At 33.3% G+C, this 26,866-nt stretch overlaps 3 protein-coding genes across 4 annotated transcripts in view; all 3 read left to right on the top strand.

The window, feature by feature from the left end:
* LOC148312570 (uncharacterized) overlaps positions 1-9,612 on the top strand; it is a 43,091-nt gene extending 33,479 nt beyond the window's left edge. The window contains exons 2-3 of the mRNA XM_088276206.1: positions 5,260-8,651; positions 8,884-9,612. Coding sequence (XP_088132332.1) covers positions 5,260-8,651; positions 8,884-9,361 — 3,870 coding nt within the window. The 3' untranslated portion in view covers positions 9,362-9,612. The remainder of the gene's footprint in view (positions 1-5,259; positions 8,652-8,883) is intronic.
* The window catches only part of LOC148312568 (ceramide-1-phosphate transfer protein), a 250,325-nt gene that overhangs the window by 149,723 nt on the left and 73,736 nt on the right, over positions 1-26,866 (top strand). The gene's annotated exons all lie outside the window — the stretch shown is intronic.
* The window catches only part of LOC148312566 (oxysterol-binding protein-related protein 9), a 126,498-nt gene continuing 112,143 nt past the window's right edge, over positions 12,512-26,866 (top strand). For both annotated transcript variants that reach the window (XM_088276247.1, XM_088276239.1), the window contains exon 1: positions 12,512-12,711. In XM_088276247.1, coding sequence (XP_088132373.1) covers positions 12,604-12,711 — 108 coding nt within the window. In that variant the 5' untranslated portion in view covers positions 12,512-12,603. The remainder of the gene's footprint in view (positions 12,712-26,866) is intronic.

Here is a 26,866-nt window from a genome sequence, read left to right as displayed (position 1 = left end):
TAATTAAATACATTTGTTTATTCTTATGTTACTTTTTTTATTGATTTTGGATTGATTTAACACTTTGACCTTTCAGTTAGAATGTTGTTCGTATAACCGTTTGAGTGAACCATTTATATAAACAAATAATATCCGTAATACATTTTTCTCCTGTAGGCTCTCGCAGTAATAGTGCACAACCGGAGGCTACATTACTCTCTCTAAAGCCAGACAACATATTTATTGCAGTAGTGTGACCAAGGTTTGTTTAGGAAGCGTATTAAATAAAATATTGAATATAAACCGCTTTTTAAAATTAAAATATTGAATTTTACACTGCGAATAAAACAAGGTTTTTTCCTCGGAAAATTATGAATTTTTATAGTTTATGTATTCATTTTAAATCAAACACAGATTTTTTGAGTCTACTAAGTTGTATTTTATTAACAAAAACACATAAAAAATTATATTGTGACAATTTTTATAGTCTTTATTATTAATTTTATAAGTGATGGAGTATAATGACTTAAATTGAAACCAATTCACCCAAAACAATAGTTCATGGTTGTCATATAATAATTTAAATTTCATTAATTGATTAGGCAGCTGCTTTGTGGTAATACTAAAATAATAATAAAACTTCTATCTCTCATCCCACGGAATGGTGGCAAAGGCAAGCTTCAGATTCCGGTTCGTGGTAATGTAAAAAAATATTACAGTTATCTAAAAAAACAAATTAAATATGAATATTAAAATACCTAGGAATAGAACGCGATCCCTTCAGTACAGTAGCCAAAGGTAAAAAAATGTTAAAATAAGTACCTACCTATATTAATTTTTTTATCCAAAATGAGACTATCGATATCTTGGCTCGCTGTTTAAATGGTCTTATTGTTGTACTTCAATATTTGGCTAGAATATAATGGCTTATTGTAAGTTATGTGGGTATGTTGGTGACAAATTGGTGACAACAACATAATCGCAAAGTTTGGCAAGCGGATTCTAGATTTCACACTCTCTTCACTATCCATATCCTTATGATTCTAGAATTGTCTCTTTTAGAAACCTGTCACTCACTTAGAACTACCTAGTAATAACTAACTAACTAACTCACACCGCTTTTCCGCAGGGGTTGGCAGAGAGAATAGAACACCACACCACTCTGCCTTTGTATTCTTCGCCTCTTTCATGTCATGTATCTCCTCAAATATACCCGCCGATTAATTCGACCTAGTAATACTTATTTTTAATAAACGAAAGTTGTACTATATATATACTAGCAAGTTATTACTGGTCATCTTCCACAATCTTAGTATAAAACACTCATAAAGAACCAGGTAAAAAAGACAGTAACCGTCGGTAGTAACAAAATGGTACTGTCCCACTTGGAAGCGATTGAACGGTCACCCTTTTGAAGCGGAATAATGTTCTCCGACTCATTGAGTTGGGCAAGATTGCAATCAGCGTATATAAAATAACAATAATTATTCATAAGCCCGGTGCAGAGCAAAGAGCAAAGATGCCGCCACCTTTCTATAACTTTTTTATTGCTTCTCCGATCTCTTTCCGCCTTACTTCCTCGTGCGTCTTCCAGACGAGTCACGCTATATACCACTTTTTCTCGGCAAGAGATCGATGGAAGATGGAAGGTGGTAGGTATGTAAATCACGAGTTGAACAATGGGACTGATCATAAACGTGTACTATAAACTTGATCCGATTATTAGAATAATCGGTATTATTCCAACACACGATGGATTCATATGAAAGTAAGAAAAACATTATGAATTCATTGACTTTTTGCTTCATACTAATAATATTCATTATTTTAACTTAAAGTGATGACGTATTCTGAATATTGAAAGCATTAACTTTGTGGATCATATTGATATATTGTTTTGAGAAAAAAAAATACTTTGTTTTTTGATCCACTCACATTTTTATTAACAACCAACTAGTTTCGGCAACAACCTGTTGCCCTTCAATTTAGCCCTTTAATTCAGTCATAAATTAAACCCTGAAGAGGGCAACAGGTTGTTGCCGAAACTAGTTGGTTGTTAATAAAAATGCGAGTGGATCAAAAAAACAAAGTCTTTTTATTTCTCAAAATAATATACAGTGATGACGTTTATCCAATTTTTATTTTAATTGTTTTGTATATCCTTCCTTCTAACCCTTATCCACATCCAATGGTGCATAGGGCACTGCACTGTATTGAAGCAGTGTTATCTTGATTGTTAAATACACGAAGGAAAGGTAATCAAATCAGCCTTCAGAGCTTTTTTACTCCAATATAAAGTCAAAGTTTAGTAATTTTTTTACATCCCAACATATATGAATAAGAATATGGAAGTCAGGGTATTTACGGGGCTTACGACCGTCAGAGGCTTGATTTAGTGATCACTTTACACAAGTGTAACATTCACTATTTTACCCATGATTGACAACCACCACGCTACTCAATTTTTTGGAACTTCTAGATATAATTATAGATCACCAGTATATGTGAGTTCTCGTAACACAGTTTATGCGAGTTCACAACAGCCATCTATGATTGGATTTAGAATTATTTTATTAAACAGAGACCCTTTTATTTGCATGCAAAGACCCAGGCATCCATAACTTCCCAGACATCCATATTCTTCTACATCTATATTGAGATGTAAAAAAAAACTTAGTTCTTGAAATCGATGACTCGGGACGAGTCAAGCATTTTATTAAGCAGAACATCTTTATTTTATTTATATGTTAGGTCCAAATCCTGGATTATATTCACATACTTGAGAAACGCTGGAAAAATAATTCTTAATTGGAGAAACCCAGATTTGTGAACAAGTATTTGGACACATTCAAAATTTTTTGAATTACGTAATTGTTGTTTTATTATGTGGATGTTAGGAGAGAAGAATCCCCCAGGAATTAGTGTTGTATGTACAAAATCACATTTACACGCACGGCTGAACGCACGGCAAGTCTCGGAAGGGTTCCGTAGTAGAGGCGGAAGAGTCGTTCGAGAAACAGGTTTATCTGGTCTGCGTGGTAGCCACTTACGTATGGAATAATGTTATTGGGTCAATATTTATTTATCGCTCGTTAGAATTTGTTCAGTGTCAAGGCTCTCGGAGCTCTCCCAAGGCTCTGGTCACTGTCTTCGTCTCTCGCTAGAAATGCCGACTGCATAACGAGTTGGGCCTCGACCGAACTTTCTTTTATTCAAAGCAGGCATGGGCAACCCTTCCTAGGGTCAAATTATCATTCTGCCTCCGATTCAAGGGCCGAACTAAATTATCTTTATAAAATTAATTAACTTTGTTTTCACCGCTTTTTTTATTAATACATTTTAACCTACCGGTTTCGACAATACCTTGTCATCATCAGGGTTTATTTTGAATAAAAAAACATTAAAAAAATTAAAATACTCTCACCAAAAACTTCCACACATTCCATAAAAATCCATAGGATTTTTATGTAGTATTAATTTAAAAAAAAATGAAAACAAAGTTAATTAATTTTATAAAGATATTGTAAACTGTGCCACAAAGTATCTGCGGAAAACATTCAAGAAACCGAACAAAATTATTTAACATGATAAAGTTATTTAGCGATTTAAAAAAAAAACTTTGTACCTGCTTAGAATGATAAACCGACAATGCTTCGTTAAGGTTGAAATTATTTATGAACAATTCACCTTTACTTTAAGTAAGCTTGCATTTGTTTATGATCAATTTATCATAAATAAGGCGAAAACGTAAATTTTTCAAATAATTCAATTATGAAACAAAATTTAAAAAATCATAATAAAAAAAGAAAGAGGAATGCTTTAAGTTAAGAGGAGAAATTTGTTGCGGTATCCTCCCCTAAAGCCTCTTTAAGAGCTTAGAATAATATATATTTATATAACGAATGACATAATATTAATATAATATAAACTGATTATAATATTTAGTGCAGAGATTGGCCGTACTAGAATGAAGAGATAATAATATTAATCTTGGATGATTTATATAGCGCCATTTTCGTAAAATACTCCATAAAATACCTCAAGGTCGCTTATACAGATACCTTATAATATTCACGTTGGTATTGCTTAATTTTCGAGAATTTCGTCTGTTAACCACGTTCGATTTTTTATTTCTCATGTATATGTGTTACCAAAAAGTCAAATGATTTTTCTTGCAAATGCAAGTAAATTTCTATATTTGTTAATACTTCCCCGATTGAAGACCGGACGAATTAGCTCGCGGGGCGATGGTTGCCCATATATGATTTAAAGCCTCATCGGAATGCCGAAATGTGATCCTTTTTACAAAGAAATTCGAATTAAGACACCATCGACACATTTACAGATTACATCTTTCTTTCAGATTTTCTACATACGTCTTTTTTATTTTCGAAACCCGGTCGGTTTTGGTATAGTTTATACATGTTTTTGACTATTTATTATTTTTGTGTTTATTTCAAAAGTTGGAGTAAAGAGCATGCCTCTAAAGTGCATATGTTGTAAAGAATAGGAGCAAAGAAAGACCGAGAAAAACTTGGCATGACCAAAATTTTTAAACATTTAAATTGTCAAGTAAAAAGTCGGAATAATTGGCGGGTATGTATGACGAGATGCATAAATATGGAAGAGGCGAATATTGTTTGTAAATTCAGTGTGGTGTGATGTTCTATTCTCTCTGCTTACTCTTACGGTGAAGCGACGTGACAGTTAGTCTTGTAATATGTATGTGGGTATATTATTTATTTATTTGGCATTAAGTTTTTGGAATGACGTGTTATTATTTTTTAAAATTAAACACTTGTATAATACACTTGTGGTCGTGTGTAATGAAATAAAACTCAAAAAGTGGTATTATACAAGTTTTTAATTGTATGTAGTTGTATTTTCCGTAATATGCTTTGATTGGGATTAGGAATGAAATTGATGAAAAAAAAATTTAGTTATTCTGTAATGACCAACGATATCGGAAATTATCAGGGAAGAGTCTGGTGAAACTGTATGGAGTGTGGTGTGAGTGCTGTATGCTGTGAAGTGGGTATTGTTGTGTAGACCGGTAGAGAAGATTTCAGAAGAGATATTACTACCGGAAGCCCCGGTCAGATTCCGTACATGGATAACCCGTTCATGCTGAAGCTAAAACAAGACCAACCTTCTAGGAAACTCTTCGACTGCTCATAACTTTCTTTTATAACATTATGCTAGCAATATACACGAAATGTTTCATTCGATTACAATTTGTTATCTCCATAGATACTCAGTACTTTTTTTGTATTGTTTCAGGTGGCGGTTCTGTGCGCTGTCACCGCTGGAGTGACAGGCATTGAAAATAAGCAACCAGTACCTCAGAAGACCATCAAAGAACTGGGTGAAGAAATAAGAGATAGAAGGAACTTGGAATATTCCTTAAACCTGCCTCACTCTCGTGTGGCTTCATTCCGTTCTCTCGAGAAGAGAATATCCAACGGTCCCCCTACCTACGATGGACCGCCTAAAAATGCCGGACCTAATTATCAAGGAAGACCGTATGGAACTCCCGCAAACAGTAGGCAGTTTTTACCAGCCCCTGCTTACGCGGTACAAATGGAACCCATGGTCCAATACTCTCAAAAGGATCCACTTTACGATGGTAACATCGATAACTTAGAAGAAGTTATAAACCGCAACGAATTACAGGCTCAACCTAAAATTCTATCTCTAAAACAAAATGGTGATCAGATTGCAGAAAATGACTACGCAGAAAATGAATATGTATCCGTACACGGTAATCAGTTTTCATCCCATGGTCAATCGTATTCACCGGTATCTTTCCCATATTACGAACACCCTGAACCGATAATAGAAATCATCATAAGGGAATCAAACGAAACTCTTCCACCACCTCCTGTCGCGCAACCATTAGTCCTTCCAAGAAAGAAGGAACCTATCCAGGTGTTTTATGTAAAATATCAGAAAAATCCTCACGGTGATGGAAAGGATGTTATATATGACGCTCCTATACCAGCCATCACTCCAGCCTCGAATTTAGAGGATCATCATGAAGAATACAGCACCGTATCTCCAATTGAAACCTTGACTCATTCTCCAATTCCATCGACAACTCTGAGGGCTATTATCAAACCCGATTCCGAGGATTATCACAGTGACAGCGGTATAAGAATAACTTTCGGTACTGAAGGAAAGCATCACCGATATCACGAGCATTTATCTCAAGAAGGAAGTGAGGAATCTGCACCTCAAGTAGCGGTCGCCTTGCCGCAACAATCTCAACAACCTCAAAAGCAACCTGTCCAATCTCCTCCACAATTTCCGAAAAGACAGCAAGTTCCATTAAGAGAGCATCAACAATTTCAAAGTCAACAGACGAGGTTCCAACAAAACCACCAACAAGCTCAACAAAGAATTCAGTTCCAGCAACCTTTCTCACAAACTTATCAGCAACTGCCTATTGTCAATAGTCCTAATCAATCATTCCGATCTCCTCAATCTCAGTTTACTCGTCCGACCTCCCCTGTATTCAGTAATCCTCCAATAATTACTCCAAATCAACCACAACACATCCCCCGAGGACCTCCTCAAGGACCTCCTCGTGGACCCCCTCAAGGTCCGCCGTTCAGTGGTTCTCAACCAACTATTCACAGACAACCTCCTCCGAACTTCCCACCTCCACAGTTTGGTCCTAATCCGAGGCCTCCCCCGCAATTTCAGCAACGTCCAGACTTTTCACAGAGCGGTTCTCAAACCTCTCATAGAATACCGTTCCCTGTGGGCCCTCAACGACCAGTACATCAACAACAATTTTTCAACGAACACGAATATCTCCAGAAAAATTATCATACAATAACAACCGAGCAACTTGAACCTCAGTCACAAATACCTCAATTGCCCAGAGAACAACAGCTTCCGGTTAAATCGCCTCAAAACTTTAGAGAAACTGTGAGAAAACCTATCCAGGCTCCGATTCCGATATCTCAAGAAGAATACAATCAAAGATATTATGAACAAGTACGCCTGCTGCAGCAGCAAGAGCTCCGTAATCGACACAGGCCTCCTCAAAACGTTGGACCTCAACCTGGACCCGTCAAATTCCAGCAATCGTTACCACCACAAGGAAAACCAATATCTATACAACAGACTCAGCCCCCGAAACAAACTTCTTTCAGTCAAGAAAACCATAATATCAATATTCAGCAACAATTCCATCAACAAAATTTGAGACCTCAGCCACCATTGCCACAACAGCCTCCACAGTTCCACAAAGAATTAGCTGGATCATTCGTTCCACCCGGCGGAGAACTGATTGCGTCGATTCCAAAATATGAACAGCATTTACTAATTCACCCTTCGAATCAATTCCAAAATTCGCAACAATCTCAAATACAATACTCAAATCTTCCTCAGCCGAGTGCTTTAACTCAACACAAAAGTGAACAGCAAATTCAACAAGAACGAATCAATAACGCTCAGCAACAATTTTCTATTGAAAGTAGTCAACAACAATCAACTTCTGCCGAATTAATTTCCGCGTATGAAAAAAATCAACAAGAAATATATAAACTGCAAGAAAAATTACGCAAGAGTGAGCAAGAACAACAACAGTTACTGTCGTTCAATAAACAACCATCTAAAGAAGCTTCTCAGTCAATTCAGCAACAAGGACCTGTAAACATTTACAACGAACAATACTTTACGTTAAAAAATCAACAAAACAAACCCGAATCAAACAAAAATCATGGAATTCAAATTCAAGGTAGAACCCCGGACACGCAAAATTATGTTTCTCATAATACAAATAAACCACCACTATTATCTTCTTCCACATTCCTTCCGAAACCCTCACCAACATCAAGATTTGTATCTTCAACGCCTAACAGTATAGTTGAAGAACCTGTCGTAGAGAAAAAGGAGAAACCCAAGAAAACTGTCGAATTTGATTTACCAGATGAGGTTCCCGACGAACTAAGACAACAACTGCTTTCGTCCGGCATTTTGGAAAACGCTCAAATAAGCGTGCTGGATTATGATAAAGTGGGAGATATTCCTTTAGAATCCTTGCCGCCAGATCAGCTGGCTAATTTCTACGGAGCTGGAGGAGGATTACAAATTTCGGGCAGTCAGCGAGTATCATCTGTTGTAAAACCAAATGGAGAAAAGGTCACGAAAAGCGTTGATAAGGACACCGAAGTAGTTGGAGCGAGCTCAGAAAAATTTGAGAGTTACGTTGATTTCAACGGCAAAAAGAAAGAAGTTGAAATGAAAGTAGTTCATTTTGATCCCAACACTATTAAGGGGCAGCAAGTTGCAGGAAAATACGTGCAAGAAGATGCTAAGAGAGTTGACCCGGTGAATATACACGATCATAAATATAATCGGTATCTCCCATTGAAAGTAAACGGTGCACACTTCCCACTGCCTGATGTACCAGAACTGAAGGGGCGTAAGGTAACATCAGTGGTGGTTCTAGCTCCCGTAGATTACGATTCTGGTAAATCTGATAAAGACGTTGGAAGGGCAGAACGAGCAGCCCCAAATAAGGGTAAAGGAGTCAACTTTGTGACAGGAGACGCTTTGAAAAGGCTGGTCAAGACTCCCACCATCGAGAACTATAAGAAATGGTTAGAAAAGGAAAAGAGCACAACCCCAGAACTGCAATCAGTCGTCTTACTTGTAACAGGGTATGTATTTACTTAAGTCATTTTTAATATTTTTATTAACAGCAAGCAAGTCCGCGCAGGGTTACATTTTTGAGTCGAGTTGTAATTACGTAGTAGTGTCATTCGAAAAAAAGGTCAAATAAAATTTCTAGGAATACGCTCATTAGTTCTTTATTTTAATCAATCGATCGATCCTTCAATTACATGACACGTTAAAGATTGGGATTTACTTAATAGTTTTATTTTGTTCCAGCACTGAAGACGGAGACGAAAAGAACAGGGAGATCTTTATGTACGATGTGTCCACCCAGACAGTCAGCAAACTCGATGGCCAACTATCCGCGTCATTCGTGGATGTAGCAGAAACAAACGCTCACAGCAAAGATCTCGACCAGATCGCAGTGGCAGACTCCGGAGTAGTTGAATCGTCGGTCAAACTCATGCCAGCACCAGAAGCCCAACCCAAACCGGTACAAAAAGACACAAAGTATAGCAACCACAAAGCTACATTTTCAGAAGTTGATCCTAAGAAATCGGAAAAGAAAGAAGTGAAGATTAAAGCGGAAATTGCGACCAAAGCTCCAGAAAAGAGTAACAAGAACACAGAAGTTAAAAAGGTATCAGAACCTTTGACAACCGATGAAGGCGAAGATAAACCTGTCAATCAAGTTTTGATCAGCTCGGGATACAGCAGAATGAAGCTAGGAAGATCCTTGAGAAGAGGAGAATGAACGAACGAAATCTAAATCTTATTTAATTTAAATGCCTTAGCGTTAAGAAATTGTACATAAATCGGTGGTGAGGTAAATGAATGCAATTTTAGATCGAGACGCCATCAACAGGGATCACACTTAGCACTCTATGCAATACAGTTTGGGGGCGTCGCTTTGTAAAATATTTTCAGTATGAATGGAAGCGTGAATATGAATACTTCATAATAATTTTATTGAAAAATAATAAACTAGCCATCTTTGAAACATTATCCTTCGTGTTTTATTAAATTATATTCCACATGTACTTTACGCATACCGATTTGATGGACCTTAATATGAATACCATATCGCTGACTCCTTTCAACGGCGTCATATATCAAAAATCGTCAATTTTTAGTTGTGAATGTTTCAGGATGCCCAGAAAATGTACTATACCCTGCAAAAGCGGCATATTTTTAACTTAATATTTATCCACTACAGGACAGAAAGTGTTGTTTTTGCATTTTGAAGAAAAGGTAGTGTTTAATTATTTTTTTAAGAGAAAAAGTATTGTTGAACCTTCAGGTTTTACCTAAAAAAATCTGTTGCACAGTAAAAAGTTCACAAAGTGGCTTGATACTTATTTTTAATACATTTCATTTTTTATTAAACTTAAAAATCAACTCCTGAAAAATCTAGTTTTTTATATATGACGTTGTTGAAAGGAGTAAGCGATATGTGTTTTCGACAAAAAGTTCTTCCAGTGCTCATTAAGGCTGTATTTACATGTTGATAGAGCTATTTTACAATCAAAGGACCTGGATATTGGTTAAAGATAGCGGAAGTTGGTTTTAATTTATATTTGGGGTCTCTAATAGATCAATATTTCAGTGGTGCTAAATGAAAATATTATTTCACCACCACACGCAACAGAAAAAAATTACTCCATATGAAATCAATTAATTATGATACATTATTTATAAAATCAGAACTGGGGATTACTCGACGATTATATACTGTTAGACCAAAAAACAGTAAAAAAAGCATAAAAAAAAAAAACAAAATTTAACTAAAAAAAACCAGTAGCACAAATGATTTGCTTATTTTTTTACTCAACTATTACATGCAATTATAGTAACATTGAATGTAAAGAGTATACCTACCCACATTTAGAAATAAGCTAAAGTATTCACAAAATTAGTCTTTACAGTCATGAAGTCCGAGTATAGACGTGATAAGCGGCATTGCATAAGCGGTAATTAGACCCCAGAGTCAGAGGCAAGTAACGTTATAATTTTTTTTTTAACACGAATGAATAATAATAATTTTGTATAATTTATACTGCGCCACATTCGTAAAATACTATCTTTCATTGTGCAGATAAATCCGGTGAAATATACGTTTTGCATTTAAGTTTTGTTAAAGTTTGCAAGTTTTGCCATAAAGTTTTACATGCTTTAAGTTTTGACAAGGGCGAAAAACTTTTTAACATTATGAAAATTTGGATTAATAAATGTTATATGACGTTCGTGCGAGTTTGTTAACTGTAGTTCATTTTTACGACTTAATATCCGTATTACTTATTTGTAGAAAAAACGTGATAACACACGAAGATCAGAAAAAAGAGTGCATACATATTTATATTATTCACAAAACTAGAAATGTTTAAGGCAACATTATAATATAAAGGTCTTTTTTTTTAATTATACATAATTACATTTCCAGATTTAATAATTTGATGTTAAACTGATTTCACAATAATCCATGACGGGAAAATAATTATTAATTTTATTCCAAACATTGAGGTAAAGGGTAATAAAGGCCTCTAAGATTCACATGTCAAAAACATTATGTAACAATAATAATAATGTAATAAAAAACAAGATACTAAAAGGTGGCATGTCAATGGGGTCGAAATGAGGTTAATGATATATTTTATATATATTATCGTTTTCATTATTTTTGGTCAATGCATTATTTGTCAATTATATTAGCCACCCCTGCATAAAAAAATTACTTACCCCATTCCAAAAGCATGTTTCCAAAACGGACGTCCGAATGAGGAGTTTCGGGATCATTTTGATGTTTTCTGATATGTACTAAAACACTAAAACACTTCTTATGCGTGGATTTAATACAATGTACTGGTTTAAAAAACCTATCCACGATGTAATAAGAAGTCAATAAATGTTACGCAATAATAAAAAATATAAACCCTGCACAAATAAAAATTCCGTTTTTCGCGACATTGAAAAGGGATTAATTTAAATAGATTGTTTACGCACTGTATGAGTCTGAAATATCATCACAAAATGCAAATGGTACACGGTATAATAACCCTGAAATGAAAAAAAATTGACGAGAATTAACGAGCAAGGAAAAAACACAACCTTCGAAACGATTAAAAAGTTTTAACTGAATCTTTGAACCAATTACTAGCATTGTGACAACACTTTTTTTTATTGTGGTGTAATATATTGGGAATTCCGTATACATAAAAGCCATACAAAATTCAAAATTTTGGAATATTTTTCATTCGGAAAAATGTCACTGCTGACAATTCGTCGGCAGTCCTCGTCTGAACTTCGGGACGCGGACCTGACTTGGAACGATGCTAGGGAGCTGACAGCTGACAGGAAAGCCTGGAGATAATTTGTTGACTTCATGTGTTCCACATAGGAAGCGGATAATACATATTTGTATTTTTGTGCATTTGGAATTCCGAAAACGGAAGACACTCGGATATTGGCTATCTCAGCCTTATCGGCAGTGTCTTTGGGTGCCGTTTTCTTCTTTCGAAATTCCAAATGCATGAATCCTCTACAAAAACCACGTATTAAGCTGACATTGTTTTTTGCTAAGCGGAATAAAATCCACGTTTGGGATGTTTTGTACTGGATTTATGCATTAGGAATTCCAAAACAGAAAAAACGCCCGTTTGCAGGCAGGCTTAAGCGGCAATTCATAAGGAGAAAACGTATATTGCCATCTACCGTTCAATATATTTGAAGCAATAAAGTAAAATGGTTGATTCATATTTATTTTTCCTACACAAAGATCATCTATTGGAGAGTAGGAACATTATTTTTCAGCTGATACAAAATTGAATCGCGTCATCTGGCGGTGTTGCGCGTAACTAATAAAACGTAAACAGAGAACTGTAATCAAATGGACCAATCAAGTGACATCAGTCGCTTGTGTGCGTAATGGCTGTCCGGCCGCAGCTGCGTTGCGTTCGGTCAGATGGCTTTTGCTGAAATATTAAACGTTAATTTGTGAAAATGGCCGTGATGGAGGGGTCGTTAAGTAAATGGACAAATGTGATGAAAGGGTGGCAATACAGGTGGTTTGTGCTGGATGACAATGCCGGATTACTATCATATTACACGGTAAGTCACCATCCAATAGCTCCACCTTACAAACTTGCAATTTTGACAGCTAACCTGATACTAGTCTTACGATATCATTTGTTTTTATATTGTTTTAAATGCCAATTTATTACATAATGGACTGTAATTTCGCTAATATATCATTACTACTTTTATTTACTTCTTTTGTCGCTATGTTGCATTTATAATTGTGCTGGCAAAATGTCTTGACTTTAGTAATACATTTTTCTTACACGACTTTCCGGTGTTTTGCACAGAAAGCCGATAGCGTTAAATTTAAGTTGTTATCCTCTCAGGATAAACAGAAGCTTTTATTATACACGTGCTCTATTATTTATCACCCATTTTATTCATAAAATATAGTTTTTAATCGACATCCAAACTGTCTAAAAATCGTATTGAAAAATAAACTGTTTCGTAAATACTTTCATTTTAATGCAATTATGCAAACGTTAAGTAAAAAAACTTTCTTTTTTAACTGTATTTTAGAAGATTCACCCTAATATGTATATTTCACAATTACTTGTAACATTGTTTTTACATCAATTAATTATTTAATATAAAACAAAAAGTATTTTGATTTCTACTAATAATATGCAGATTTTTTTTGTTAATTAGCCTGTTAAAATTGATGGCTGTCATTACATTAAGGCCACGTTTTGTTAATGTATTGAATTGTTACACGAAGAGTCGTAACCATGACATGTTTTTATGAACTCTTTTACGACCTTATTGAATATATATATATATATGACAACACTGGACTTGTTTGATCACCTGTGTTTGTGTAGTTTAGTAGAAGGTGTATAACAAAATTAATTTACTCGCTAACTTTCATTAATTACTGAATTATACACTCGACTGTTGATATTTTTAATGATATTCTATCCTATGCAAACAAACACATTTATCGAAATAATTTGAGTTTTACTTATATCTTTCTAGTACTCATTATATTTACTTTTTCCATATTTTCTCTGTATGTCTATATAAAGTACTATAATCTCACAATTTATTTGTTTCTAGTTAAATCAAAGTGACTCAATGTCAATACAGACCAATAATTGCAATTCATTAGGAGGTTCTTAACTTCTTCTTATTCCTTGCTCCATCCCAACTTATCATCTTAGAAGACTGTCAGGGTCAGCTCTCCTCATCAGTAGGCCCTTCTATCATATACAACTTCACCTAGTTCATACCTTCGAATCATGGTATCTTTCTGTAGCATCCATGAATTAGGAAATTCTCAACACGTTCTTTTAATTCAGAATAATCACTCTTACTTATTAATAACATTTAATACTAACAAAACAAATATATAAAATAAATGATTCTTTAAAAACAAATATTCTTCTGGTCCTTATTTGCACCCAAGTGGTGCATATGGCACCCCATCACAATGACGTAGTGTAAATTCACTAGTTAAATACACAATCGCAGAGCGATCCAGTGTAACAGTTTTTTTAAATGGCGTAAGTAAGATATTTTACTGAGTCAGACGATGCAAGTAACGGAGCATTAGCTTAAAAGTATATTATATATGAAAAAGAAACAGGAAAAAGGAAAAGATATATTATAGCTACTATGTGAAAATTAAAAGAATGATAAAAAGTAAAAGAAGGTGGTACTACATATTAAAGAGAAAAAGGAGAATAGTAGCAATGGTTAGCTTGTGTTAAGTTGTGCTCTGCTTATATATTAGACTTTAAGGACAAATATTGATGGTGTACATTTTAATTAAAATATCGCTCACTCCTTTCAACAACGTCATAAATCAAAAATTGTCAATTTTCAATTGTGCATGTTTTCAGAATGCCCAGAAAATGTACTATATCCCAGCAAAAGCGGCATATTTTTAACTTAATATTTACAGCTACAGGGCAGAAAGTGTTGTTTTTGCATTTTGAAGAAAAGGTATTGTTTAATTATTTTTTTTAAAAATACTAAATATTTTTCAAATGGAGAAAAAACATTCAGGTTTTACCTTAATAGATCTGTTGCACAGTTAAAAGTTCAAAAAGTGGCAATACATTTTATTATATTTTTAAACTTTAAAATCGATCTCCTGAAAAATATTTTTTTTATATGTGACATTGTTGAAAGGAGTGAGCGATATATTTAAACAATTTTCAGATATATGTTCTGAATGGTGACAAACGTATAAAATTTATTAAAAATTTGTACAATATTTTTATTCATAAGAGTGGTGTGGGAGTAATATTTCCAATATGGGGACAGATTTATTCCTGTGATGTTCTCACATCCTAATTTTTATGAGTACGTTACACTTGTTTTTTATTACTCCTTGTAGGCTTACTAAGGAGAACTAAAATACGTGCAAAATATTCCTGCGGGGATGGTTTTGCTCCTGTGATAAAGTGCTGTTTGTTTTCCTTTCTCAAAAGCATTCCCCGAAGGCTTCAACTTTAAATTGAATTAATTTCTTACTGCGAGAGAAACACTTAGGCCATCTTATTCATTTTTGTTGTTCTATGATCTTTGCATTTGATCAAGTAGATATACATACTTATCTTTTCATATAATTTATATTGTTACTTTATTTTAAATATAATTTACAATTTCATTAATTCATTCGGCAGTCACTTTGGTAAAATATATCCAATTTTAATTTATGTTTTACTTAGTAATTACCACTATTTCTTAAAATCTACTGTGACGCATGTTTCGATGTATCCCGCATCATTTTCAAACACCGTATGTGAAGCTAATTCTAAATTTTAGAGTTGGGTCCTTGGGACGTTGAAGGTTGAAGAGGGGGAAGTAGCTGTTTCTTATTTTTATTTATATTTTTTTCAATATTTTTTTTATATTTATCAGTGGGAACATAGACAATAAGGGGGAGGCTTGAGTCATTGTCATATTGTTAATTATGGGTTTTTTGTTATTTATATTTTGCATTGAAACACGTGTCACAGTAGATTTTAAGAAATAGTGGTATTTACTAAGTAAAACATTAATTAAAAATTAATTTACAATCTCTTAACAAAGTTCCTATATTTATCGTTCATCAATATTGGACAATGATGATTATGGAGATTTTGATATGTTCAACTATGTGATATGTCAGCACTGAGATCATTCAACATTGTCAGTTGACATTGATATTGTGGTGTGTCCCTCGTTTCATACAGTTGTCTTTGATTTGAAATTTGAAATTTTCCCCTTCTCCTACCTTCCGTTCCTCTTCAGATATTTTTACAAATGTTGAATTTTGTGAAAATGATGAAGGAAACACTCGTTTTAATGCCACTTGAGTTTATTAATGACTACTAATTTCGGAAGCTTAACTTCCATCGTCAGGTCTGAATAATAACTTAGTTGTAATAACAGTATCCAATTGAATTGAAATTGAAATTGAATATAATAATTTCTTCTTCAAACCTTATATATAATAACATTAGTCATTAATAAACTCAAGTGGTATAAAAACAAGTGCTTTCTTAATCATTTTAACATGTCTTACCACAAAGTAAATGCCGAAACAATAAATTGAATTTTGTGATTAGAACAGTCCAAGTACATGTTTTGTAATACTTATATATGTGTATAACTTCATGTAATTCTTCATGTAGTTCTTTTACATTCCCAAATATTTTTTTTTTTTAGTATTTGTATAATAAGGTTTATGAATCATGAATTGTGAACAGTTTTTTTTTTAAGAATATAATATCACACATATTTTAAGAGAGAAAAATATGTGTTCTTTTTATGAAGGGAATATGGAAATCTTGGCACACAGAACTTGAACTCGACCTGTCATCGGTTTGATGCAGTGATCACTTAAAACACCATGCAACTCCGAATTCACTATTTTACATACATATTATTTATTGATTCGGCATTTACTTTGTGGAATGACATGTTGATTTTAAAAGAAATAACACTTTTGTTATTTTTTATTAGTAAAAAGTCGGGCTACTTACCCCTCCCCCCCTCTATTTATAACCCTACCAACCTCTATACATACCCGAATAACTTTTTTGCTCGTTAGTTTTACTATTCACCTGTAGATAAAAAAACATCTATAGTTTTCGAAACTAGTCGTGTGTAGTGAAATAAAACTCATTAAGTGATATTATACAAGTCTTTAATTAAAAAAAATTACATTTATATCGCATTGATTTAAGGAACTTTTGCATCCGCATATCTTTGAGCCAGTTTGGTCACGTGGAGCGATTAGATGACGAGAGAATGATTAAGAGAGTATAATTAACATGGCAGAACAGAACGATGACGGACAAGGAAACATTTTAGTGATATTATGGTTATTACACCATATTACACAATCGCAATTATAATTGTGACGCGTGTTTCAACTTCGATAATTGTAGTTTGATCAGTGGATGAATATGTTATTTTGGTAATGATCATCGACAACCAATTTAAACGTTACGTTGTTGTTTTTCTAGACTCTCAACAATATGTTTTGTTAACTCTCTAAACGTTGTGAAACCTCAAGACAGGCGCCGTGGCGTAGTTGGGTAGACTGGGCTCGACTGTGAAACTGGCTGTGCGGGTTCGATTCCCATCAATTGCAGAATGAATTTGATAAATATTTATTTACACTATGTATATTACCACAATATAAATGTTTACTTTAAATTCTATTTGGTAAATAGCACTATTTCTTTGAATCCCTTCTAAGCCAATAATAAATAAAATTTAAAAAAAAGTTCTTACCCCCTCTTCATGGATTTAGCTTCATATGTTATTACTCTTTTTTTTATCAATATTTAATAAAAACAAATCTACTTCTTATAGTGTTTTAAAGAATTACAAACAAATAATTTGGAAAAATTGGCATTTTTAAGTATTTTAAATACTTTGGCGTGGTCAGGTCAGGAGTCGAAATAATCGGTGAATATGAGTGAACGTGGAAGCGGCGAAGAATGTTGGCAAAGCCAGTGAGGTTTGGTGTTCTATTCTCTCTGCCTACCCCTAAGGGGAAGCGGCGTGATGGTTGGTTAGTTAGTTTATATTAGCTTCTTCTATACGCTATGCGACCTTAGGGTCGTGCCCGTGCCAGATGCGACAAAATTGACCAGGCAATCTAATACTAAATAAATTATTCAAAATCATTATCAATTTTTCTTGAATATTTTTCGCAGATACTTTGTGGCACATTTTATAAACTTTATAAAATAAAACAACTTTGTTTTTAACCACTTTTTATTGGTACTCTTTGGCAACATGTTTAACCACACAGTACATGTTTGACCCTGATGATGATAAGGTTATTGTCGAAACTGGTCGGAGAAAAAATGTACCAATAAAAAGTGGTTAAAAACAAAGTTTTATTTTTATTTTATGAAGTTTATTATCAATTTATTTACTTTGACTGCCTGTACACAAAATATTTTTAATTTTTCTAGTGTATACATGACATACCTACCAAATCATATCATAACATTGTGACTGTTGGAAGGTCGTTTTCACTTACCTACTGATAATTTTATCAGTTTTTCTTTTTTAAGTATATTTTTCATCGTTATTTACATATGATGGTTATTTTGGTGCCCGTATCGCAAGCGATAACACGTGATTATTAAAATTATTATGCATTTTCGTTGATTTATAGAATATTCTAGTCTGTTATTTCATAAAACACTTCAAATTATTTATTTATCGATAAATATTCTTCAAATACGTGTATATATTGCCTATTATGCACAAAAAATATTAATATTTTGCACACGGATCAATAATTTATTTTATATTTTTAAAAAGAGAAATATTTGATTTTTATTATTTACAATAATACTTCAATTTCATAATATTTCTGTGAGCCTAAGCGGCTCATTATTAGAAATAGGTATCAAATCGTGGTAGTGTGATTTCGAACCCAGAAACTCCGACTCGAGAGTCCGCGACAATAACCACGGGACCACAACCCGACACAATGAAAATGATTTCCGCAGAGGAAAATATTCAACAAATAACAACTCACGACAGTCAATGGAGTCCAGGTACCAACCCTAATGCACGGGATCGAAACATGAATTTGTCAAAAAAAAATGAAAGTAGACCGAATTCCGTTGAAATCCGATATCTCAGATGAATGTGCGGCAAAACGATGTATAGCAGATGTTCGAATGGTGATATGAGGAGAGAATGCAAGGATGAGATAAGCATTATCGAAAAAAAATAAGGAAGGTGTGTTGAGATGGTTTGGGCATAGATTTTAAATGTTTACTTTCAAAAAAAATCTTTTGTATTTTTTGGTAATTCCAAATCCAATATTTTTATTTTGTATTTTTTTTTGACATCTCAACAAAGAAGAAGAATATGGAAGTCTGGGCATTGGAAGTTGGATCATACATACTTATACGTATGATCCAGTTTCGAAACATTGTACTTGAAATTTCACTAGAGACATCTATTGGTGAGATAAAAAAATAAGAATATGAAAAATTACTCCTATTTTGGTATTTGGACATTATATAAAGTATTTGGACACACTGAAAATGTTGTAATGTTTTTTAATATGTTTTTTAAATTCCTGATTTATAATTCTATATTGTATGTGAGAACCAGACAGCTAGGCCATAAACTACCGTTAATAGTTATCTTAAATCGCAAAGGAGGGTCTGTCCCTACGACCCCATCTCATGAAATATTCCCTTTGGGTAGAGAATGGCTCGGGGAATATTAAATATTCCACGGCCGGGATCAATGTCTGCCGCTAGTTAATCCGCCGAGGAAAGAAATGTTCCTTGAAAAGTTTCCAATCGAAAAAGGCACGAACCTCATTAAATATCAACTTTGCACACGATACGGGACTGATCACCTAGCCTCCCTGTTATTTCATCTTTTTACATATACAAATAAGAGGAAGACCGAGGTAATATGGCATTTAAAAGTCTCTCAAATACTTGATAGTGGTCAGGCCAGGAGTCGAATAAATCGGCTGGTATGTATGAGGAGATGCAATTTCAAAGAGGCTAAGATTGTGTGCAAAGATATACGAGTGTGGCGTTCTTTTCAATCTTCTTACCCCTGCGTTGAAGTTAGTAATATTATTTTTTTATTTAAGTTTTACTTAGCTAATCCCACTATTTCTTAAAATCTATTGTGACACGTGTTTCGATGCATTCCGCAACATTTTCATACAATTATTTATTTTAAAACATATTAAATACGTAAGTCACATCGTAGTCGTACAGGAGAAAGTGACCAACTAACAAAACGTAAAATGTTCAGGAGGGCCATTTAAGTCACGTTTGCTTGACAAAAAAAAAACAATGCAGTGAGTCATTTTTAACAAGTCAATAATTCATAATTCCAAGTTTAAAATCCTTTGGGATTTTTTTTCAGGGCAATATAAAGCTAATAAGATATCAAATAGTCAATGATCACGTTTTTGTAAAGAATGCACTTGTTCACTTTCTCCTGTATGACTACGATATATAATATTCCCTATGAGTAATTACTAATTTTCGGAGATAGGATTAAGGTTAACAAGACTGAAACACAAATAAAAAAGTTTAAAAAAAAGATAATAAATTTAACGAAACTAACACAGGGCGAAGTATAAAAAATAAAACAATAAACTGGTATAGTAACTAGGCATCTAAAGAAAAACATGAGGTAAGAGCATGTTTAAAGGAAACATATCGCTCACTCCTTTCAAGAACGTCATAAATCAAAATTCGTAAATTTTTAGTTGTGCATGTTTTCGGAATGCCCAGAAAATGTACTATATCCCAGCAAAAGAGGTATGTTTTTAACTTAATATTTACCCGCTACAGGGCAGAAAGTGTTGTTTTTGCATTTTGAAGAAAAGGTGTTGTTTAATATATTTTTTGTAAAATACTAAATATTTTACAAATGGAGAAAAAACCTTAGGTTTTACCTAAAAAGATCTGTAGCACAGTAAAAAGTTCAATAAGTGGCTTGATATTTATTTTTAATACATTGTATATTATTTTTAAACATTAAAAACGTTCTCCTGAAAAATCAAGTTTTTTGATTTATGACGTTCTTGAAAGGAGTGAGCGATATGAGAAAATAAAAAATATGAGGAATGCATCGAAACTCGTGTCACGATGGATTTTAAGAAATAGTAGTTTGTCATATTATTTTTTTAACATCTCATCAAAGATGAAGAAGAATACGGAAGTCTGGGCATTTACGGTCGTCAGCCCCGTAATTGCCCAGACTTCCATATTCTTCTTCATCTTCGATGAGATGTTAAAAAATACTATGAAAAATAACTCCTATAATTGGAGATAATCCAGATTTGTGAACAAGTATTTGGACACACTCAAAATGTTGTAAATAGTAGTTTGTATTTACCAAATAAAACTTAAATTTAAAATAGAAAGATATTACCACATAAGGAATCAATTGATGAAATTAGAAATATTATTATAAAAACCTGTTTCTAACAACTGTACCTCTGTTATGCCCTATGTTTCTAAAATAAATATATTTAAGGTACATACGTATTACGTTATTTATGTAAAATTTTCACTAACGAAAAGTGCCTTACAGTCTGTTCGCTTTCCACCGTCGATTCTCCCGAGTAAAAGGTTGCCAAACCTTAAAATAGAATACAATAAACTAATTTGTCGTGGCGTCTTTTGTACGCCGTCGCTTCAGGGAGGCGTTCACTGAAACCATACTTCCGATCCTACTTGACACACATTCCGAAGCCAAGTTCTGGCGTCCTCGCGCGGGGAGCGGCCTCATGCGGCACGGGGGGTGGCCCCCAACACCCCTACACCGCGCTGCACCCCTGGTACTACATTAGACGTATACCTCAAGGAAATAGTAATGTATTATGTTTTGACATCTGCAATTGATGGGAATCAAACCCGCACAGCCAGTTTCGCAGTCGGGCGTCTACCCGACTACCCCACGGCGCCTGTCTTGAGGTTTCAACGTTTAGAGAGTCAACAAAACATATCATTGAGAGTCTAGAAAAACAACTTCGTAACGTTGAAATTGGTTACAACATTTTGAGTGTGTCCAAATGCTTGTTCACAAAATCTGGATTATCTCCAATTACAGAAAATATTTTCATATTATTTTTTAACATCTCATCAAAGATGAAGAAGAATATGGAAGTCTGGGCATTTACGGGGCTGACGACCGTCATATACTGGTTTAAGTGATCACTTTACACACGTGTAACATTCACCAATTCTACCCAGTATTGACAACCACACTGCTCAAATTCTTGGAAGTTCTATATAAATGAACCAATTTAAAAACATTGTTCTTGAATCACTAGAACTTCACTAGAGACATCTATTGGTGAGATAAATATAAGCTTTTTGAGATGAAAAGAAGCTTTTTTATTGAGCAGAAACTTTTTTATTAATATGTGAGGTCCGAATCCTGGATTATAATCACACACATGAGAAACGCCAGAAATATCATTTTTATTTTTATTATGTAAGCTTATAATTAAAAAAATTATAATTATAAAATAAATAAATAAATAATATGAAAATAACTCCTGTAATTGGAGACAATCCAGATTTTGTGAACAAGTATTTGGACACACTCAAAATGTTGTAAATAGTAATATATATTTTTTTTCTTTATTTTAAATTCGTTTGCATTTCACAATATATTATAATTACAAGTACAAAACGTATTCGCCTCCGTAGTGTGATGGTCAGGATGCTCGCTTACCGTACCGGGTTCAAGTCCCAGGGGAATATTGGCTTCCAATGCTTCAAGAGTTTCTGGTTTGTCGGCATACACCAATGACTCAACAAAGCCTATTGTTGTTAAGTACTTGTTTTATTGTATTAATCGATATAGTTGTTACTTTGTAGACGATGTGTATTTTTCCGTACGACGCTAGAGTCCTAGTGATCGTGTGAATGCTAAACTTTTCTCCCCACCCCTTAGAGGCGTGGGAAACTTAGCCATTCTGTCAGTAAGCTGTGCGACTAAACTACTTGTCCTTCGCTGAAATAACTGAAAATATCCCTCGTTACCAGAGCCTTTCAGTTACGAGCAAACTCCGCGACTCGACTGATCGCCGTACGCGACTTTTTGATTTTTTAAATTGAATATTGTAGTGAAAATAATGGATCTTAGTGACATTCAAATGCGTTTTTAATAAAGTTTTATTTTTACATTCGGTTGATTGCCAGTTTTTGGTGACGTTGTGTATTTTTTTGGGTGAAAAACGAAGTTATCCAAGTGGTGTAGCCTTCGGCTGTTATATTCATGAATCTAGATCCGTTTTTGTCAAGCACTTTACAGACGCACCTAGATTTTCGTACCTAATTCGTTTTTAATAAAGCTTTATTTTTATATTCGGTCAGTTGCAATTTTAGTAACATCGTGTTTTTTTTAAATGAAAAATTTAGTTTTCAAAGTGGTGTAGCCTTTCGCTGTAATATTCATGAAGCTAGATCCGATTTTGTCAAGCAATTTACGGACGCGTCTAGATTTTAGCACATAATTTGCTTTTGAATAAGATTTATTTTTTCTATTGGTTATTTGCTAGTTTTTCGAAACGTACATTTTTTGCGCGGAAAATGCTGTTATCAATTTACGGACGCGTCTAGATTTTAGCACATAATTCGCTTTTGAATAAGATTTATTTTTTCTCTTGGTTATTTGCTAGTTTTTCGAAACGTACATTTTTTTGATCGGAAAATGTTGTTATCAATTTACGGACGCGTCTAGATTTTAGCACATAATTCGCTTTTGAATAAGATTTATTTTTTCTCTTGGTTATTTGCTACTTTTTCGAAATGCACATTTTTTTGCTCGGAAAATATTGTTATCAAAGTGGTGTAGCCATTCGCTGTAATATTCATGATGCTAGATCCGATTTTGTCAAGTAATTTACAGACGCGTCTAGATTTTAGCACATAATTCGCTTTTGAATAAGATTTATTTTTTCTCTTGGTTATTTGGTACTTTTTCGAAATGCACATTTTTTTGCTCGGAAAATATTGTTATCAAAGTGGTGTAGCCATTCGCTGTAATATTCATGATGCTAGATCCGATTTTGTCAAGTAATTTACAGACGCGTCTAGATTTTAGCACATAATTCGCTTTTGAATAAGATTTATTTTTTTTCTTGGTTATTTGCTAGTTTTTCGAAACGTACATTTTTTGCGCGGAAAATGCTGTTATCAAAGTGGTGTAGCCTTTCGCTGAAATATTCATGAAATTACATCCGTTTTCGTAAAGCATTTTACAGACGCACCTAGATTTTTGTATCTAATTCGTTTTTATTTATTGTTTCGGCATTCATTTTGTGGTAAGACATGATGAAATTATGAAAGAAAAACATTTTTTTTCACTTATCCCTTGACTAACTCCCCTCCCCTTAACTTATCCCTCTCCTTATTTATAGAACACTTAATTATTTATCATGTTTCAGTTTACATTAAGACCTGAAGGTGGAAGCATAGCTTCCGAAACTAGTCGTCATAAAATAAACTCAAGTTGTAAAAAAAACAAGTTTTTTTTTTAAAATAATTAAATTTTCTTTTTACATTCGGTCAGTTGCAGCTTTTAGTAACATCCTGTATTTTTTGGATGAAAAAATGTAGCTATCAAAGTGGTGTAGCCTTTCGCCGTAATATTTATGAAGCTAGATCCGATTTTGTCATGCAATTTGCAGAGGCACCTAGGTTTTTGTACCAGATTCGTTTTAAATAGAGATTTATTTTATTTTATTTCAAGATTCCGCTTGTTGCCAGTTGTTGGTAACATTGTATATTTTTTGGGTAGAAAAATTTAGTCATCAAGATGGCGTAGCCTTTCGCTGTAATATTCATGAAACTAGATTCGTTTTGTCGAGAAATTTACAGGCGCGCCTATATTTTTGTACCTAATTCGTTCCTAAAATACGTGCACACGAAAAAGTAGTGAATCTTTAAAATGTTTTTTTATTTTGAAATGAAGTGTTAATAAATTGTCTATTTTATAATATTTTTTATTGATTTATTGTGCATACTTTGTATCTCGATTTTACAGTCATAATTTTTGCCTGCTCCAGTGGTTCTCAATCTGGGGGGGAGGCTGTGATTCTTAGAGGCCAACCAAAATGTCACAGGGCCAAAAAACGAATATTCACGTTTGAATAATAGAAAATCTAAAGGGGTCACATCCAACTCTAGATTAGCTTTCATATCTTTTTAAGAAGGACGCTTTTTATTAGCTTTTCTTTATTTTTTCTGCCTGGCATGACTAGTGACGAAAAATGACGCTAAATCTTGATAAAAAAGGGCGACCATAAAATAGTTTTACGTAAAGAAAGGAAAAATTGGTTGAGAAGCCCTGGTCGAGCCTAGAGGTCATGCGTATGCTATCTAATCGGCGGGTCATGGGTTCGCTTCCAGACCCATTATCAGGAACATTCATATTATTTCATCTCTCGTAATAAAACATTGGTCAAAAATTATAAATATATATATATATATATATATATATATATATATATATATATATATATATATATATATATATATGTAATAAAATAACTAGGTACTTACCTATACATTTTATTAAGTACTTACAAAATAGTACCTACATATACAGTTCTACCACCAGATGTCGCATGCGTCGCTCACAATAAAACAAAAGACTTCCGATAATATTATTAACTGTCAGAATCAGATAGATAGATATAAAAATTATTATAAAGATAAATTAAGAATAAACTTTAATTACAAAGCAACACATTGTTTATTTTATTATTATACACCCACTTTACATATTATTTACACTTAATTTTCAAAAATAAAATATTACCACGTTATAAAACGACAATTTTGTTAAATGGAAATGGATTATGAAACATTAGATGTATTAAAACAATTACTACAATATGTTCGGAGTGAGAGAGAAAAATTAGAAGATGATCAAAGAAAACGATTAGAAGATAATCAAAGAAGACGTGGAAATCTAAGAACTAGTGATAAAATTAAAGATAAAAGTCCATGTAAGATTTGTGAAAAATTAAATAAGGGATCTCGATATCACCCTGAAGCAACATGCTGGTTTAAAACAAAGGACGATGATAAGATTAATAATAAAAATGAAGATTTACAAATCACACAGAAACAGTGCTTGAAGAATGAAAATAAAAATAATGTGGAAAAAATTTCTACAAAATATAAAATAAAATATACTCCAGAAAAGAAGAATTTCGAAGCAGATTGTATGAGCAGGAATCCAGTATTAGAATCGAAGGAAAATGCAAATGAACAATTAAAAGTTGTAAATTTGGTTAAATTAGAAGATATTTTAAAAGATCAGAATAAAAATGAAGACATACAAATAACACAGAAACAGTGCTTGAAAAATGAAAATAAAAATAAAGTAGAAAAAGCTTCTACGAAAGATAAAATAAAATATACTCCAGGAAAGAAGAATTTAGAAGTAGATTGTCTAAGCAGGAATCCAGTATTAAAATCGAATGAAAATGCAGATGAACAATTAAAAGTTGTAAATTTGGTTAAATTAGAAGATATTTCAAAAGATCAGAATAAAAATGAAGACATACAAATAACACAGAAACAGTGCTTGAAAAATGAAAATAAAAATAAAGTAGAAAAAACTTCTACGAAAGATGAAATAAAATATACTCCAGGAAAGAAGAATTTAGAAGTAGATTGTCTAAGCCGGAATCCAGTTTTAGAATCGAATAAAAATGCAGATGAACAATTAAAAGTTGTACATTTGGTTATATTAGAAGATACTTTAAGAGATCTGAATAAAAATGAAGGAATTCAAAAGAAAAAAACAAATGGATTGAGAAAAACTGTGTCTACTTTAAAAGGGTCAAGAAGAAAAAAAAAATACAAAAAAAAAGAAAAAAAAAGAACGAAAAAAAAGGAAAAAAAAGGAAGAAAGAAAAAAAACAAGAAAGAAAAAAAAGAAGGAAAAAAGAAAGAAAGAAAAAAAAAAAAAAAACCCTTCACTACAAGAAGATGATCCGGAGGACGAGTGAAAATTTTACTATGAATTTTCTTAACCAAGGGGGGAGATGTAATAAAATAACTAGGTACTTACCTATACATTTTATTAAGTACTTACAAAATAGTACCTACATATACAGTTCTACCACCAGATGTCGCATGCGTCGCTCACAATAAAACAAAAGACTTCCGATAATATTATTAACTGTCAGAATCAGATAGATAGATAG

This window comes from Brachycentrus maculatus, unplaced genomic scaffold (assembly GCF_059751285.1).
Source record: "Brachycentrus maculatus isolate JH-2025_06_01 unplaced genomic scaffold, ASM5975128v1 h1tg000038l, whole genome shotgun sequence".
Taxonomy (NCBI): domain Eukaryota; kingdom Metazoa; phylum Arthropoda; class Insecta; order Trichoptera; family Brachycentridae; genus Brachycentrus; species Brachycentrus maculatus.
The sequence above is the reverse complement of the archived record's forward strand: the minus strand, read 5'-3'. Positions and strand labels throughout refer to the sequence as shown.